This window comes from Neolamprologus multifasciatus, chromosome 3, assembly GCF_963576455.1.
Source record: "Neolamprologus multifasciatus chromosome 3, fNeoMul1.2, whole genome shotgun sequence".
NCBI classification, from domain to species: Eukaryota; Metazoa; Chordata; class Actinopteri; order Cichliformes; family Cichlidae; genus Neolamprologus; species Neolamprologus multifasciatus.
This window is the reverse complement of record NC_140441.1, coordinates 1,593,534-1,610,260: the sequence shown is the minus strand read 5'-3', so window position 1 is coordinate 1,610,260 and position 16,727 is coordinate 1,593,534. Positions and strand designations below refer to the sequence as shown.

At 44.0% G+C, this 16,727-nt stretch overlaps 1 protein-coding gene and 1 pseudogene across 2 annotated transcripts; both read right to left on the bottom strand.

Moving 5' to 3' along the window:
* Nucleotides 1–2,997: 2,997 nt before the first annotated feature.
* On the bottom strand, nt 2,998–9,544 carry LOC146520992 (uncharacterized). Its single transcript, XM_085154519.1, has 6 exons — nt 7,311–9,544; nt 6,693–6,734; nt 6,366–6,617; nt 5,028–5,267; nt 4,506–4,733; nt 2,998–3,712 (listed from the first exon to the last, which is right to left on the bottom strand). Exons 1-6 carry the CDS (start codon nt 7,333–7,335, stop codon nt 3,606–3,608), a joined length of 894 nt encoding a protein of 297 aa, XP_085010645.1. The 5' UTR covers nt 7,336–9,544; the 3' UTR covers nt 2,998–3,605.
* A 216-nt stretch (nt 9,545–9,760) lies between these two features.
* Nucleotides 9,761–15,386, bottom strand: LOC146520991 (E3 SUMO-protein ligase ZBED1-like; annotated as a pseudogene). The gene is made up of 2 exons (XR_014873133.1): nt 14,267–15,386; nt 9,761–12,947 (listed from the first exon to the last, which is right to left on the bottom strand). The product of XR_014873133.1 is annotated as an E3 SUMO-protein ligase ZBED1-like (transcript).
* Nucleotides 15,387–16,727: the final 1,341 nt, after the last annotated feature.

The following is a 16,727-nucleotide window of genomic DNA, read 5'->3' as shown; positions in this document are numbered from 1 at the left end:
CGGCTATCCTAAATGGGCGTTTTTAAAGTCAGCAAAGAGGCACAGAAAAGAAGATCAGACACCAGCGAGGGAGGATAAGAAAGACGCAACAACATTGTCATCCCCTATGTAGCCGGTGTATCAGAGAAACTCAGGAGAGTTTTCTCCAAGCATGACATCCCGGTGTACTTCAGACCCAGCAACACACTCAGACAAAAACTGGTTCACCCGAAAGACAAAACTCCAAAACACAGACTTAACAATGTGGTGTTTGCTGTACAGCAGCGAGGAATGCCCAGACCTCTACATTGGAGAGACCAAACAGCCACTTCACAAGCGCATGGCACAACACAGAAGAGCCACCTCCACAGGACAAAACTCAGCATCCATCTGCATCTAAAGGTCAAAGGTCACTCTTTCGAGGATGCCAATGTTCACATTTTGGACAGAGAGGACAGATGGTTTGAAAGAGGAGTGAAAGAAGCATCTATGTCCACTGTGAGCGACCATCTTTGAACAGAGGCGGTGGTTTACGACACCAACTCTCTGCCATCTATAATCCAGTTTTGAGATCCCTTCCCAGACGCCTTAACGCCCACTCACATCCTGGGCCATCTGACCTCAGGAAATCACATGATAAGGTGGGGCCAGGTTTCACAATGAACTCACCCGAAACTGTGGCTGATTGGGACCCACACCCAGTTCCACACCTTGGCTCAGGCGATTAGAGGATCATCAGGGGGTCCTTTTGTCCCTCTGTGGGGGGAAACTCCCACTAGGTTTAAATCTGGGACTCTCCACCATTTGACCTTAGAACTGAAGAAGCTTCTCGGATGAAGGTGAAACGTCTTCAAGTAACTTAAAGAAGTCCAGACGCTTTTCTTTGCAAGCTCCTTAGACATCTCAGCTTGTGTTCCCTGTCCGACAGCACACATTTACTCTGACACTGAAAGTGAACCTGGGCAGATGTCAGACCGATACCACACATTTCTTTAAAGGCTGGTGTTTTCTGTATTAACCGCTGTGGTCATGTGGTTCAGCGTGGTCACTTCAGTTCAGTTCAATTTTATTTATATAGCACCAAATCACAACAACCGGTCTCTGAGCTGAGACTGTCTCCGGTTTGTCTCCTCTGCTCAAAGCTGCAAACTCCTCAGAGCAAAGCTTCAGAGAGAAGAAGCACCCTAAGAAGCCCTAAGGTGGAGTGAAACATTCACAGCTGGATGTTTTTAAGTGACTCTTTCACTGATATCAACACATGTGAGGTTAACGATAAATGTCAGGAGTGTCCATCAAACTCCTGAGATGTTTGCTCCTGTTCACGGCTGTCACCGACTCTGAGCCTCTGTAATAAACCTCCAAGGTCTCCATGTGTGAAGATCTTTGTGCTGCAGTGACTCTGACCCTTACTGATCTTCTTTAAACTTCAAACATGTGTAATGAAGAAAGCTTGTTTATATGACCTCCATAAAAACATCCGGGTCAGAGCAGGTTGAGGTGGCGTCCATCTCTGTAGTTTGAACATTCATCATCAATGAAAGCTGTTCCTTCCATGACCTCGATGACATCATCAAGGTCATGGAAAGGTGGGATAGGCTGTTGTAGTTTTATAACTGTGACGTGTGTGTGGTTGTAATTACATACAGATCTATGCTGCAGTTTAAACTTTATACCTGAATTTATTGTGTACCCACAAAGGAGACTCATTAAGCTAATTAATGATGTGGGGCTGAGTCGTGTGTTTTACATAGTTTAACTTTTCTTTATTGTGCATTTATTATAAAGCAATAAAGCTAAAGTGCAACACATCCCGGTCTCAGTGCACATTTATTTAGAGCTGTGAGTGCACCTCACACACCACTCAAACTGAAAACACACGCAGGTTATCAGACATGACCATTAATGCTGAAGCAAAGAAGAAGTGACACTGACCCATAGTGAAACTGAGACACTGCCCAGAGAAGTGGATAAGAGGAAACAAGCTTTATTTACTGATCTCGGCTCAGGATTCTGGCCAGACGAGACACAAAAACACAAACCAAGTGTTAAAAATGGTTTGTTTACAAAGTAGTACTCTGTGTACATTTTTATAAATGTGTATAAATACAGCTTAGTGCATGTCTTATCAATCTTCTATATATCATTACTGCTCCTTAGTTTACCTTTATAAACACAGATGTGTTGTTATGACTGTGATCATGATTATCAGCAGCAGTAACAGTAACAACATGTCTGTATTTATGAGAGACTCAGTAAGGAAGCTAATACTCACTAATGTTTAATAGTGTACCTTTATTATAAAGTGCTGCACGTGGTTTATCTGTGAGCTCTCAGAGTCAGGTGCATCTAAAAAGCATGAAGCAAACATTTAGAAAAAAACTAAACTGTAGATTTTTTAAATTATTTGTTTAAATAATTAATGAAAATGTGTTCAAATGTGTTAAACTGAATGTTTGTCAATCCAGTAAATGTTTCCTTTAAATGGAGCATTTTATAAAATTACATAGAAAACTAAAGTTTCTCATTGTGGGCGGCGATGGTTTAAAACTAGTGTCAGACTGAAGCTCTGCTGGGTTTTCACCGTAGTAACAGTGAACAGAGTGAACTGCAGGAGTGTGCGTCGTGTAAGACACTCGGGCTGGAAACATGATGAACTGTGAGAATGTAAGAAGATCAAAATGATGCTAGAAGAGAATAACAACATCATAACTGTGTCGTAACGTGAGCTTTGAAGAGTTAAAATTGTTTGCGCTTGTCTCTGAGTCGGTTAGGTTACAGTTCACCCTCCGGCCTGTTTCACGCATAATAGCAGTTAAAAACCATGACGAAGTTAAAAAAGTGTTAAATAACAGATTGTGTTATTCAGCTGATATGTGTCCACTAATAAAAACAGGCTAACTCTAATATTAGGGTACTCGTCTGGGGCGCATTTAGGGATTTAGAAAATGCATGAAGACAAAGCTCAACTAAACTAAACCTCCTCTGAATAACTCTGTAAAAAAAAACTCAACAAAAGTCTAGTTTTAATATATCATTTTATTTTTTTCCAATATTGTTTCAGTTGTTTTAGTTTAGTTAATTTTATATCATGTGAGGAGAATATTTTCTTCACAGCTGGTTTTGAGTTTTAGTTTCCACCCTGTGGCTGCACGACTCTCGAGAACATGACAACACCACAGGAAGCTTCCCCATCAGCTGAGCTGTAACATCCTCCAGCTGTTATATGGCTGGCGGATGTAGACAGTACAGAGAAAATAGTTCCAACATTAAACTGTTACAAGGTGTAAAGTTAAACATATACAGATTGAAACGTTATTAGTAAAAGTGGGAAACCCTCTCCGGGCTTCACTGTTACAGCAGTTTAACCTCCAACATCAGACGTTCATCTGTGAGCCGATACAGATGGGGTTCAAAGAGTCAGCAGGAGAGCGAGCGGAGAGCAGGGAGAAAACCCTGGACCCTGAACAAAGGCGTGTCCACAGTCTGTGACATGTTTCAGTAACAAATCTTTCAGGAAGTGACGGTGAGGAGCGGGAAGAAACCAGTATCACATGTGCAGTCTGAGAAATGAGAAGCTGGAGCTTCCCTCTGCTCACGTGTGATGAAACGTCAGCGGAGCAGCAGACTCATTCAGAGTCCTCGAAGAGCGCGCGCTCAGCCGTGATGTCAACCACCTCCTCGTAGTTTTGTTCAATGCACTGGGTCATCTCCACGGAGACGGGAAGCCTGTTTCCTGCGGGCAAAGCATCGGGGTGAATGTTAGTCTCCACACATATACATACACTGGAGACATGCTGCACCACGGGCACCATCGTATGTCCACGTTGGCCCACGGCAGGCCCACAGTGGGCAGCTGTGGGTGAACTGTAGTGACTCATTACCGATGATACAGGACACTGGGTTCAGGTTAAGATGCAGGTTTTCATCATGTTTGTGTGACAGTCACGTGGATGTCTTCTGTAATCTGATGCTGATCCTCCACGGTGACCTCAGAGCTGCACTCTTTTAGCCTCGTCTCCATCATGTCTTCCAGCTTCGGGGTCTCCAACTCCAGTCCTCAGAGCTACCGTCCTGCAGCTTTTAGATGCATCCTTGTTCCAACACACCTGAATCAAATGAATGGCTTGTTACCAGGCCTTTGCCTAACTCGATGACACGCTGAAGAGGTAATTCAACCATTTGATTCAGCTGTTTCTCTGCATTAAAGCTACAGGACAGTAGCTCTCAAAGACTGGCGTTGTAGATCTCTGCTTTAAAGTGTGCAGGTGGAGGTCTGTGCAGCTACAGATCAGGCGTGTACACCTTTTACTGCACCAGGTCACAGTTGAAGCGCTCACAATCAGGTTCCAACTTCTTAAAATAGTTTCAGACACTAGAAGCTATTACCTTTGGTTCTTGTCTGCTGTTATTTGGGTGTATAAAGGTTAGTATGTGAGCCTAACTAAGGCAGCGCAGACGTTTGTGATTTTACAGTCAGAGCTGGCAGCAGGACAGCAGCAGTGGTGCACCTGTGTGCAGGTATCTACCTGAGCGCCTGGTGGCCAGCCGGTCCAAGCAGATGGACAGCAGCAGGCCGGTGGTGATGGAGTAAATACAAAAGGCCAGCAGATGGGAGAGGAGTCTCAACACAGGCACACAAGAAGAAGGAGCAGGAGGAGGAGGAGGTGAGGAACAGTTGGTGGGAGGAGGGGGAAGAGAGGGGGACATGGTTTCACGAGAATGGACAGATGATCTGACGGAGGTCGTCGGGGGATCTGCAGGAGAGATGAGGAGGCGTCTTCAGTTCATTCACTCAGGGTTCAGCTCAGTGTGAGCGGTGCAGCGAGGCTACACCACAAACATCACACATTCATCTCCATCTATCAGTAACAGATGCTGAAGAGGAGCACGCTAGTTATTACATCATTATTGATCGTGATTAGAACCACAGTCAAATCTCAGAGTGATGGATTCTCTGTCTTTGCTCCACCTCCTCTCCATCGAGGACATTAGAAAAACACAAAAGAGGCCCAATTTATGATGACAGTAAATGATGTCAGTGTTCTGACCTCTGACCCTCAGGTAGCTATGAGCAGATGATCCACTCAGATCAGTAGCACACCAGTAGAAACCCTCATTAGACTGCTGCACGTTGGAGATGGTGTGCTCTGTATGTCCAGATACAAGACGACGTCCACTGTAGAAGAAGTAAGCTGCCACTGTGTCACCAGTGCTGAGCCTGCAACGCAGAGTGAGATTACTTCCTTTTGTCACAGGAAGTGCCGGGATCTCCAGGATCACTCCTTTTTCTGGATGACAGAGACAAAAGTACAGACATGTAGACAGGAAGCTTCTGGAGACAGCATGCAGGAGGTCAAATGATGACATCATAGGACTGAATTCATCAACGTTCATCATCACAGACTATGAATGATGGTGTGGCCACTGCAGTCTGACCCTCTGCTTTTATAACGATCACTCAGTGTTATTTTCTTCTAGCTATGAGGGAGAAGAACAGCTAGCTAGCGTAGCTGTTAAGCTGCTTCCATAGACCAAACTGATGTTTGCTAATCATTGCTACATATCGTCCAAATTAAAACTGGCATTTCACTGAAGTGCAGCACAAACCTCTGAGACAGTCTGTTATTACAATTAACTAACCAGCAGCCATCCTATTGGTCCAAAAGCATAAACACGGTCCAGAGGTAACTTTGCTAGTAACCACAGCTGCCTGTCAAAGGCCCGTCACTTAAAGAGGCCACGCCCCCACCGATGAAACTTTAATACGGTTTAAACAGGTGACTTTACACCTCTGCAAACATTCTCTCCAGTTTTATTGTTATAAAGGGCAAAATTAGATTCACTTATTTATTTATTCAATATTTTAACATGAGAGCCTGTGAGGGCTAACGCCCTGCTGGAGCCTCTGGTGGACATTAGAGGAACTGCAGGAGCTTTCAGCCCCGCAGGTCGATGGTTGTTCTGTACCACAGAGCAGCAGATTTAACACCATCTAGTTTAGTGTAGCAGTGAGTTCTAAGTACTTAAGTATCTCCTAATTACAAGTATTTTAAGTATATCAGTGTTTCCTAAAATATCCAAAACAATATCAAAAAAAATCTGAGACATTAATTTAAACATATATTAAAACAATATGAAAGAAAAATTCAGACAACGTGTCATTTGAAGCTGAATTCTTACCGCTCATCTCCACATAAGCACCACATTGTTGAACTATGGATCAAGCTGTTATTCACACATTCAAGGTGCTTTATATGCTAAATGCACCTGCATCTATATAATATAAATATATGGTTGTACTTCACCTGTCACAGGTGATGCTGTAATGCTCTTAAATGTTCAGAGCAACTGTGAAAAAGAAGAAGAAAAGAAACAACTTACTTTACCTGAAACACTGATGGTGACTTCATCACTCTTCTGCCCAGAGCTGGTTTCACACCAGTAAATCGCTGTGAAGGTTGTTTCAAAGTCCTGAACACACAACGACTCCTCAAGTCTAGCGAAGTCTGCCGCCGCTCCACACTCATCGGTCTGGTTTCCTCTGGTCCTCCTCACCGTCCATCCATCATCACAGCTCAGAGACACTGGAGAGGATCCACTGAAGACCTGCTGAAGGTTTGGACTGACAGACAGAGACACTGGAGGACACACAGAGTAAATGTGTTTGTGTTCTTGTTGGAGTCTCACTGATGGTTTTCACGTCATCAACTCACCTGCAGAAACAGTCAGTGCAGACAGCAGCAGCACACACACACCTGCAACAGGAGGAAAATCCAGACTTGAGCTTTTTCTCACGTCCTCAGAGGTGGACACTAACAGACTGTGGCAGACGTCCACACGGTGACATCAGGAAGAAGATTGGACCATCACAAAAGACCACATTCCTCACTATAAAGCACCTGAAGTACTGCTGAATCATCACAGCCAAATTGTTTTCAGCTCTTAGATCATCATGTAAGTTTCCTCATATGTTTAAATGGGACAAAATATAAAAACTTTAAAAGTTTCAAAAACCTTCCAGATTCCAGTTCCTGGTTTTCTTTCCTCATTTGTAATATTTATTGTGTCCTTTGTTGTTTTTTGTCTATATTAAGAATGAACCTTTAAAAAACAAGCACATCTTTTACAGAGACCCTGACCGCTGCTGAACATTAAACATTTCTGATTGGATTATTTTCTGCATTTACACAGAACAGAACTGAGCCCACTTCCTGTTTTCTCCCTCGACAACACGGAGTAAACTCACAGGATTCAGTGTCCGTCCTTCACCTGGAGCTGGACTCTGTGGCAGCTGGGATCTCTGAGTGGGTGAGTGGGTGTGTGTGACTCACCGGGGAGCAGAGGTGCAGTCTTCATGGTGTCTGGATGAGCACCGAGGGTCAGTGTGAGCTGCAGACTTTCACTTCAGCTCTTTCACAGCCGTCTGTTACCACATTAGGAAGCCTCAGTATAAGGAGGGGTAACAGGAGCAAAGGTCTGAGCTCTGAGCCAATCACGTTCAAGTACGGCCTTCTTAAAACTGACCTGCAAACGCTGCAGTTTAGAAATCCTTCGCTTGCTGTGTGAGTTTATCAAAGCTCCTTCAGTCAGTCAAGAAAACACAAGTACGACTAAAGTAACAGCTGAGATTGTTAGCCTATAAACAAACTGCACCACAGTCACATGACGGCAGCGTCGCCACCTCTGAGTTCCTGCAGCTCCTCACCTGCTCACATCACCTGCCTGTTCAGAGGCTTCTCTTTGGATGCACACAGAGCTGCAGACCACGTCTGACCAGCAGTGACCTCCAGCTCTTCTACTGGACCTCTAAAGTGGGTCTCGTGTCCAGACACGAGTGTTTTTAACTCTCAGTGGCTCGTGTTGGACAGGAGATATGTGAAATGCGCCAGAGTGAACTGGATGATAATAAGAAGTAAAAGAAGCCCACAGTGAGTCAGTGTGGGTGAGCTGTGGGCAGGACAAGCCCACAGTGAGTCAGTGTGGGTGAGCTGTGGGCAGGACAAACCCACAGTGAGTCCACGTGATCTCACCTACATTTTACTAAACCTATAGGCCTTTATGTGTGAAACTGCAGGGGCGCTGTGGGTGATAACTGTGGGTTTGTCCTGCCCACAGCTCACCCACACTGACTCACTGTGGGCTCAGGAGGACACGTTAGCCGGGGCATTATTATTTATTATAAAATAAGAGATGAAGCCAGAGAAGATGTTTTATTGCACGCTCAGAAAGACGATGCTGGGAGAAGAGACTCTACAGGAAGACGGAGGCTAAACTGGAGCTTATCCAGGCTCTGCACAAGGACTGAGAAGGTTATCAGGACAGATTCAGTTTTCTAAGACACGCCAACTTATCTGATGGGATTTGGAGAAAGATAAGAAAGAAGGAAAGGAGAGGAAGAAGAGCTTAGATTTAAAGGGGAGGATGCTCATTTAAAGCTTTGATGTAAGTCCTCGTGTTTAAATTACGTTATGTTTGTTGACACTGTGAAACCTGCTGCTAAACAAACTGAGGCCGACTGACCGTGTTGTTTAAAGTCTGCATGAAAGTCGTCTGCAGGTTAGTTTGCTGCACTGTGATTGGTTTAAAGGTTCCTCCAGCACTTCAACCTCTTCTCTGCCCATTTCCTGTTTCGGGGCAAAGTCAGCCTCCTCAGTGTAAGAAACAGGACAGATATATTTTTACATTTTCCTTCTCTGCTCATGTTTAACTTACCTGAGTAAAGCTGAGAATCTTTATTGGAAAAATAATTTAGACTGAAACGAAGTTTGTAATTCCATCTACTGATGTTATTATATTAATATAACACGAGGTTCAGTTTAACAGTAGTATCTGTACTTCTGCTTAAGCACAGGTTGTGTGTACTTTTGCCACCTCTGCTTATTTTCCTCTGAGTTATTGACCCTGTCGCTAGTTAGCTAACATAATCTATTTAAGCTATTCAACCAACCACATGATGCCATGCTCCGTGCTAACACAAGATGGCAACTTATTTAAAACTTTAAGCTCTTATTTGTTAAATCCAGCTTCACAGTTACATCAGTTTTTGAGAGCAGGGCTCAGTGATGGAAATGAGCCTTTACACATTTAAGAGTGTCGTTTCCACTTTAACTGAATCCTACAACTTTAAGTGGAGTGGACACAGCTCAGAGTACGAGAGCTGATGAAGCTCACATTCACTTCACCATCATCTACAGCAGCAGCTGATTCTCAGACTGAACAGAGGCCACGGCTTCATTTCTGTCTTTCTCCCATCTAGTGGTCATTCAGTGGTACTACAGTTGATACATCCCTTATAGAAACACGAGGCCTGACTCAGTGTGGCGTCATAAGTCGCTCACAGTTAGTTCAGCTCTTTTAGTTTTGTGTTTTTGCAGTTTCAGTTTGTTAACAATCACAGAGAAGCTCCAGAGGACCAAGAAGAGACACTCAGTGGACACAGGAAGTGTTTGACTTAATGTTTTGGACGGTTTTCATGTTGCACATAAAGACTTCGACCTCACAGCGATGGGTTATTAGAAGTGTGCGTGTTCTGTTTTCTCACATGGAGGATTGAAAGCTGCAGATCATCACTCCAAAATCCTCCTGCTGCTGCTGGGAGGTGCGTCCATCTGGCAGTTTACCGTTTTCATGCAGGTCACATTGAATGGTTTTATTTTGAAACACCTTGATGGTCTCCTCCATCCTGCAGCTCTGGGGTCAAACTGTGGGATTACCTGGGTAGGACGGTCTGATGTCCAGACCGCACCCACAGGTCCTGTTCTGATGCGATCCTGCAGCCTCGACTGCTCAGTCTGATCATGGGGCCGTTTTCTTCTCTGAGGTGATGCTTCATATTCAGCTGGATCAGTGACGGATGGAGGCACTTTCACTGCAGTCACACAAATCCTAAACAGGGAGGAGAAAAGAAGATAACACGCGGCCAAGACATCTGGCAAATTAACTCCTTCAAATACCTGGGAGTTCATCTGGATCTCAGCTGGAGAACACGAGCCAACAGTGTCTGTGCTCGGATCCACCAGATACTTGATAGAGCGAGGCTTCAGAGTGTAGTCAAGGCAGCACAGAAGACCATGGGCTGCCCTCCCCCCTCCCTGATGGACATTTATTTATTTATATATGCCTGGCTGTGGAAACCGTCAGTGTTCTGGCGTCATTCAGCACCACTGAGTGACCACTAGAGGGAGCAGGAGACCAGGAGGGAAACTGTGGCTACAGCAGGGCAGCTGTTGTGAGTCGCCAGCTGTGATCTGAGGATCAGCTGGATGTGAGTAAACTAGATCAGGTTAGTGTTGGTGGATGGATTTAATAAGAGCTGGTACTGTGTGGCTGTGTCCACTGGAGGGGTGAAGTCAGGCCGTCGGAGCTCAACCACGACCCCCAGTCTGTTGATTCAAAACAATTCAGGTTACATTTGAAAATAAATCACTTTATAGCTTCCACAAGTTCATCACACTCATAAAATACAGTGGTAGGGAAACTGAGCCAAACCATCCCATCCCTGAACTTCCAAGATTGGGAGTTTTTTGTTTTCCGCTCCACAAAACAACATCGAGCACGATGGAAAGAAACTCCATCGCAGCGAGCCGAGTTCAACATCATCAGAAAAGTGTTCGCTGCAGTTTTCAGTGTAATCCATGGCAGACGATAACGATCCTCCACTACAACGAAGATACGGCTGCCATGGTAACGTGGTTTCCTTTCTCCATTTATTGTTTACTCAAAACACATCAAATAAACCTACATTTATCCACTTTGCAGGGGCTTCATATACATGGACTCTAACTGTGCTCTAAACCTGAGTATAGATCAACAGGCTCAGATATGAAGCCAAAACCGGACAATTAATCACTGTTTATATTATGTATCAACAAAACCCCGATAAAACAGAATGATGTTGTCATTCGAGTCAGTATGATAACAAAAGTTTATCCTTAACAACCCAAACCTGCGCCTCAGTGAGATGGAAGGATTCAAAGCATATATTAGAGGTGAAGTCCTCGGCTTTACGAGTACAAACAGCAAAAAAATGGAATAAACTGATTAAATCTTTGGAATTAGACTTAAATATTAGCGACGAATTAAACTGTTTGAGAAGTGAATATAATCAATTATCTTCTGATACGGCAACAAAAAGTAAGTGGCGATCTTATTATGATCGATGGGAGAAAGTGGGAAGGCCCTTAGCATGGAGTTAAGGAAATGCAGTCTTTAACAGCACAAAGACGTCTTCAGGGAATGTAACAGTGGATCCATGTGACATTTATGACAGTTTTAGAGAATTTTATGAAAATGTTTATAAATCGGAACATGCCCAAGCTTCAGAGCAGGAACCTTAGATCACATTCAGTCATAGACACTAAGGTACCCCAGACTATCAGAGCATTAACAGTGGTAAGGGGAGGGGCTTCTGATTGAATTTTACAAAACTGTCCAAGAAAAATGAATAATTTCACTTTTTAACATGCATGAAGAAGCATATCAAAGTGAGGCTCTCCACCCACTGAGACAGGTGATGAGTTTACCTGGTAAACCTCCTGCAGAGCGCTCATCACTCAGACCAATGACTCTGATGGGGGTGGACACTAAAATACTTCTATTAGACCCTTGGATCGCACATTTAGTTAGCGTTGTACCAAAGCATCAAGGGTTTCACAATATAAGAAGGGTTCTGATATAGGCTTGTCAGGCCTTGGACAGGATAGACCAGTCAGATTTAGGTAACGTTCTCCCAAGTTAGGATTTGGAGATCATTTTCTCAGATGGGTTCAACCTTTGTAACAAACAATATTTTCCAAACCCGTCACATTAGCCATCTCCTATGCTATTTATTCTGACGATAACAATAACTGACCTATTTGGTGTCTAACCCTGTAAGATGATGACCTGACCTTTTCTGACTAGGCTGTCTGTTAAGACACCAAAATTCATGCAACAAATAGAGCTATTAGGATGATTTCCTGGCTATAATATAAAAGATTAAAAATCCTCCATCCTGCTTCTGAACAAGGATGAAAGGCGAAACCCTTTAATGCTGAGTTAATGAAGTTAATACAGAATAAACACAAAGAAAGCTTAAATTGAGAGAAGTTTAATAGTGTTCAGGATCAGCACGACTCAGATTAAAGACATCTTTCTAGCATCTGCTGATAGGAAATAATACTGAAACCTAACAATGATAGAAATGTAAAAAACAAAATGTGTAACATCTTCATGCCAGCTGAATTTGAAAAAGGGACAAAAGTCAATATTTAAAACAAAACTGTGTTGAGCGTTTTTCCCTCCAAAGACTCGGCTCAGTCCTTCTGTGCGCTCAGCCAGTTGCTGAGGCAGACTATCCTGTTTACCTCTTCTGAGGACAAAGACGCACGCTTGTTTTGAGTGACGTCACCTGAGAGTGAGAATAAGCTCTCACAGGGCACCGTGGTTGCAGGGGTTGACAGGTACTTGCGTGCAATAGGTGCCAGCCTGGCATGCGCCCCTTCTCTCTTAACCACCATTGTAGAGGACACTCCCCTGCGCCCGCTTTGGGCTCTGCTTTGTACCGCTCCAGACAGCGGCCGATGGAGTCTTCCTCCTCCTCTGTATCTGAATCTGAAGAACCCAGGAGGAAGATGGACATCTTGCTCTTCTTTGGTGACAGTTCCTCTTTTATCTGGACAGATGGTTGCTGTGCTTGTGTCTCTGCCATCAGAAGGTCGTGTACCAGAGTCCACACCTCTCTTCTTTCATCTTTGGGAAGACACTTGAGGTCTTTAAACCTGGGATCAAGGGCAGTAGCGATCTTCAGCCATGTGAGATTGCTGGTGGCCCTCCGCTGAGCTAGGTCTGTGGTAAAAACCATCTTAAACTTCACAACGTAGACTGGGTCATCCTCCAAGGGCTCCATGACCCAGAACAAATGACGCAAGGCTGGCAGCACCATGGAACAGCAGACATAGCGCTCTCCCCCCAGCAGTTCGGTCACATACCTGCAATAGAAAGAACAAGTGTTTTCTACTAATCGCACAGAGACAAACACAAATACCACAATTTGTCAGTAAGTGATACCAGGGCTCGCAAAATCGCTAGCCCGACGTCCCGGGGCTAGCAATTTTTCCAGTCGGGCTACCAAAATCTATCTCTGCCCTGCCCGTCGGGCTGTCAGAGGAAGAAAAATATATGTCTATGCTTTTGCATTCTTTCGCCAATGTAGCTGAGTAATTATGTCATTGGCGTCGATGAGCCACTGTCAATGTATGACATATTGAAATCGCGTTTGAATTTGCGCTTGTTTTTTTACTTTCACTTTCATTTTGCGATCGGAAAGGTGTATAGGGAGCGGCAGCACTGATTGGTGAGTGACGATTACTTGCGCACCAATTCCTCTGACATCGACTTATCAATCGTTAGCTTACTATTCAAACGCGAAGTGAAATCTCTCTGGCAAAATTTAGCAGTCTTTGCAAACTTCAAAAAGCAAATGGCCTCGATCTTGGTTCCACCTCTTACCCGTGACGTCAGTGGAGATTTCAGATTCAGGATCTGACAGACTGATTCATGCTCACAGTTCTTACAAGTTCATAGAAATTTCTGTTCAATTTGAACCAAGTATTTGAGTTGATGGTTGTAATTTCTAGACAGTTGTTGTGATTTGTATTTTAACGATTTTTTGATTAATTTTTGTTTCCGTTACAATATTATACTTTAAAGTACAATAAAGGAAAAGCTTTCTTTTTTATTCTGGCTACTTAAATTTATTTTGGGCTACCAAAAACTGAAGAAAGCCTGCCCGAAGGGCTACCAGAGATTTTGAAATTTTGCGAGCCTTGGATACTAATTGAAAAGTGAAGTATTGCAGTTATCTCACTCACTGTTAGTACTGTGTGCTGTGGGTTGGAAAATAGAAGCAAGAGCTGGGGTGGGAGGGGAGAGAGGTTCACCCTGCAAAGGTTTCCCGTGTGTTGTAGGGCTAACACAGAGACAGAAAACCTTTAAAACCCCGTCTATAATCACCTATTAATATCACATTAATCGTGTCAATCAACATCATTTCATTAAGATCACAAGCACATATTTGAATTGTGGGAGAAAATACAAACTGCACAGAATCCCAACCAGGAAGTTTGAATCCCGAACCTTCATTCATCGAGGACACAGCTCTAACCACTGCACCACCCTGATCTCAGCCCAAACACTACACAGGCAACTGGGCTAAAACACAATCGTACAGACACAAACACAAATACCACACGTGAAAACACACAGGAGCGTTCTTGAAGACACACAAACAAGAAACAGGATGAGTTACCTGCAAGGTTCGAGTAGTTCCTCCAGCTTCTGCAGTCTGTCAAGCTCCTGGTCAGTCAGCATGGTCACCGTGCTGTTTTCAGTCAGGATGGAGGTGAGCGCGGATTTGTTTCTCTGGATCTGCTTGATCATCTCCAGGGTGGAGTTCCATCTTGTCTGAGCATCCTGAACAAGTGCTTCCGTGTTGTGTCCATGTGCAGCTTGCTGTGCATTTAATTCCTGAGCGTTCGCTGGACTTTCCTCAAAGTGTCCAACAATCTCGCGACATTTGGCCAGAACTCTTTCAAAGCCGCTGTCGTTCAGAGCAGCTGTGATCGCACTGTGCAGAATGTGGGCCGTGCAGGGCATGTGTTCAGATGGAAGCAGGCTGGCCACGTCGACCATGTTACCGTACAGCCACGCGCCGTCGGTGCCGAGCGTGGTTAGCTTGTCCCCGATTTTCCACTCGTTTGCAACACTCAGAAAATGGTCAGCGTAGTGTCTCTCTTCAGTTTTACTCACTGCCAGTGCAAACGACTGTAGAGTCCAGTCGTTATCAATAAAGTGCGCTGTGACGGCGCAGTAGTTATCGTTGTCCACCGACGTCCAGTGGTCCCCGGTGAGGGCGACGTTCATCGCTCCCAGAAGCTTGGTGTGCCGCTGAGCCCTCTGGTCCTCATACGCAGCGTGCAGTCTCGACACAATGGTTTCTGCGGAGGGCGGATTGTAGCACATATCTCCCGATGCAGCGCGAAGGACTTCCTTCAGTCCGTCGTCTTCTACCATGGTAACTGGTCGGCAGCTTTTAGCTATCCAAGCAACCAAGGCGCTGGTTAACTTTTCACTCACTTCTTCTGTTTTTAGCCCACGATAGTCCTGCGATTCAGCCGGGTGCTTCGCTCTCAGGTGATACCCCAGAGACGAATTGCTTCTGTGGTACCTGAATTCAGCTTTGCAGATTGTGCACGTTACTCTCGTTTTGTCCAGCACGCCGTTAGGCAACTTCTTAAAGTAAAACTTTCCGCCCAAAGGTCCGTCCTTCTCCATGCTGGCGCGTGTTAGCTAGTAGCATGGCAACGCTTCTTCTTCTTCTAATCATTTCCGGCAGGCCAAAGGCCAGCATAGCACAATGCTGCCCCCTAATCCAGAGCTGCTGAACACAGGAATATTTGGATTTTCTTCTTTTTCTCTGCTCATGTTCAACTTGTCTGATTCAAGCTGGGAATATTTATTAGAAATAAAGTGATTAATATTATTTTATTATCACGTTGATGCAGCACATGGTTCAGTTAGCTTTGTATAAACACATGTGTTAGAAATGTTCTTCAATCAGCTCTTTTTACTCTCATTTCACAGCCAGGACTTTTTACTTTTACTTGAGTAAAGAGGTTGAATTAGTACTTGGAGTATTTTTAACAGTAGTACTTCTACTTCAGTACACACTGTGTGTACTTTTACCACCTGTGTCTGAGACCTCCTTCAGGGTCCACCTGAAGCTCTCAGTCTGCTGTGGAAAAAGGAAATCCAGGTGAGTTTCTCCTGATCACCTGAGGCCGTCATTACTGTGTGATCAATGTCAAGGTGTAGAGATCTGACATCTTCAGCCTTCAGTGGAGACTCCATTTCTGGCACCAGAACACCTGGGTGGGTATTCAGCTGGAGCCAGTCATGATGAAATAACAATAATGTCAGTTTGATCTGAAGAGCTTCAGCACCTCTGCTTGTGCTTTTCCCACTAAGAAAGCTTCCACATCCTCTCACAGTGAACCTCAGCAGGCTCTGGACCACATGAGATTTTGAAACAAGTGTTCAAACAACAGGATACACAAAAACGAATCCTGATGACTCCCTGTTTAAAAATCATGAGACTAACTTCAGAATAAATTTAACGGAGCTTTGCTCACATGAAGGCAAAGTGAACAAATCTTCTGATCCATCCAGAAAAAGCTCAAGTGCAGTGTGTTGTTGCATTAATGTTTCAGAAGTAACCATCCTCTCCTCAGACACAAGCTTTAAGACCAGCCTTGCAAAAGCAGTCACACTGAATGAGAAAGGAATTGACAAGAGCTTTAAAAGGATGTCTGGAGGTCCACAGTGTTGAATTTGGTGGGGGGGTTGCACTTCCGCTCTTCTAGTCAGAGCTGGATTTCCTGAGATGAGCTAGTTTAAAAACACACATTTTGAATATTTGGCCATGTTTAATGTAGCAGAGTCCCAAATAATAAATATGACAGAACCCCAAAATGAATTATTCATATTTACTTCTTTGAAAATGTATATAGAAGCACCAATTAAAGAAACTAAAAAGACTTTATCACCTGGAAGAACTGAGTCACAGCCACAACTTACGGAAGCGTAGAGCTGCCACCCAGGCAAAAGACAAATACAAGTGTATCACGTTATAACGTGAAACGTTTATTGTTCTAACAAGATACTTTTCACGTTTGTACAATATACTATCACGTTTGTACAATATACTATCA

Bases quoted from the DNA above. Each gene is read 5' to 3' on its own strand.
- LOC146520992 (XM_085154519.1), bottom strand. From the start codon at position 7,335: ATGAAGACTGCACCTCTGCTCCCCG. The intron at 6,618-6,692 runs GTGAGTTGATGA...TGTGTCCTCCAG, and splicing joins TGCACTGACTGTTTCTGCAG to TGTCTCTGTCTGTCAGTCCA. The intron at 3,713-4,505 runs GTAGATACCTGC...CTTTGCCCGCAG, and splicing joins GCTGGCCACCAGGCGCTCAG to GAAACAGGCTTCCCGTCTCC.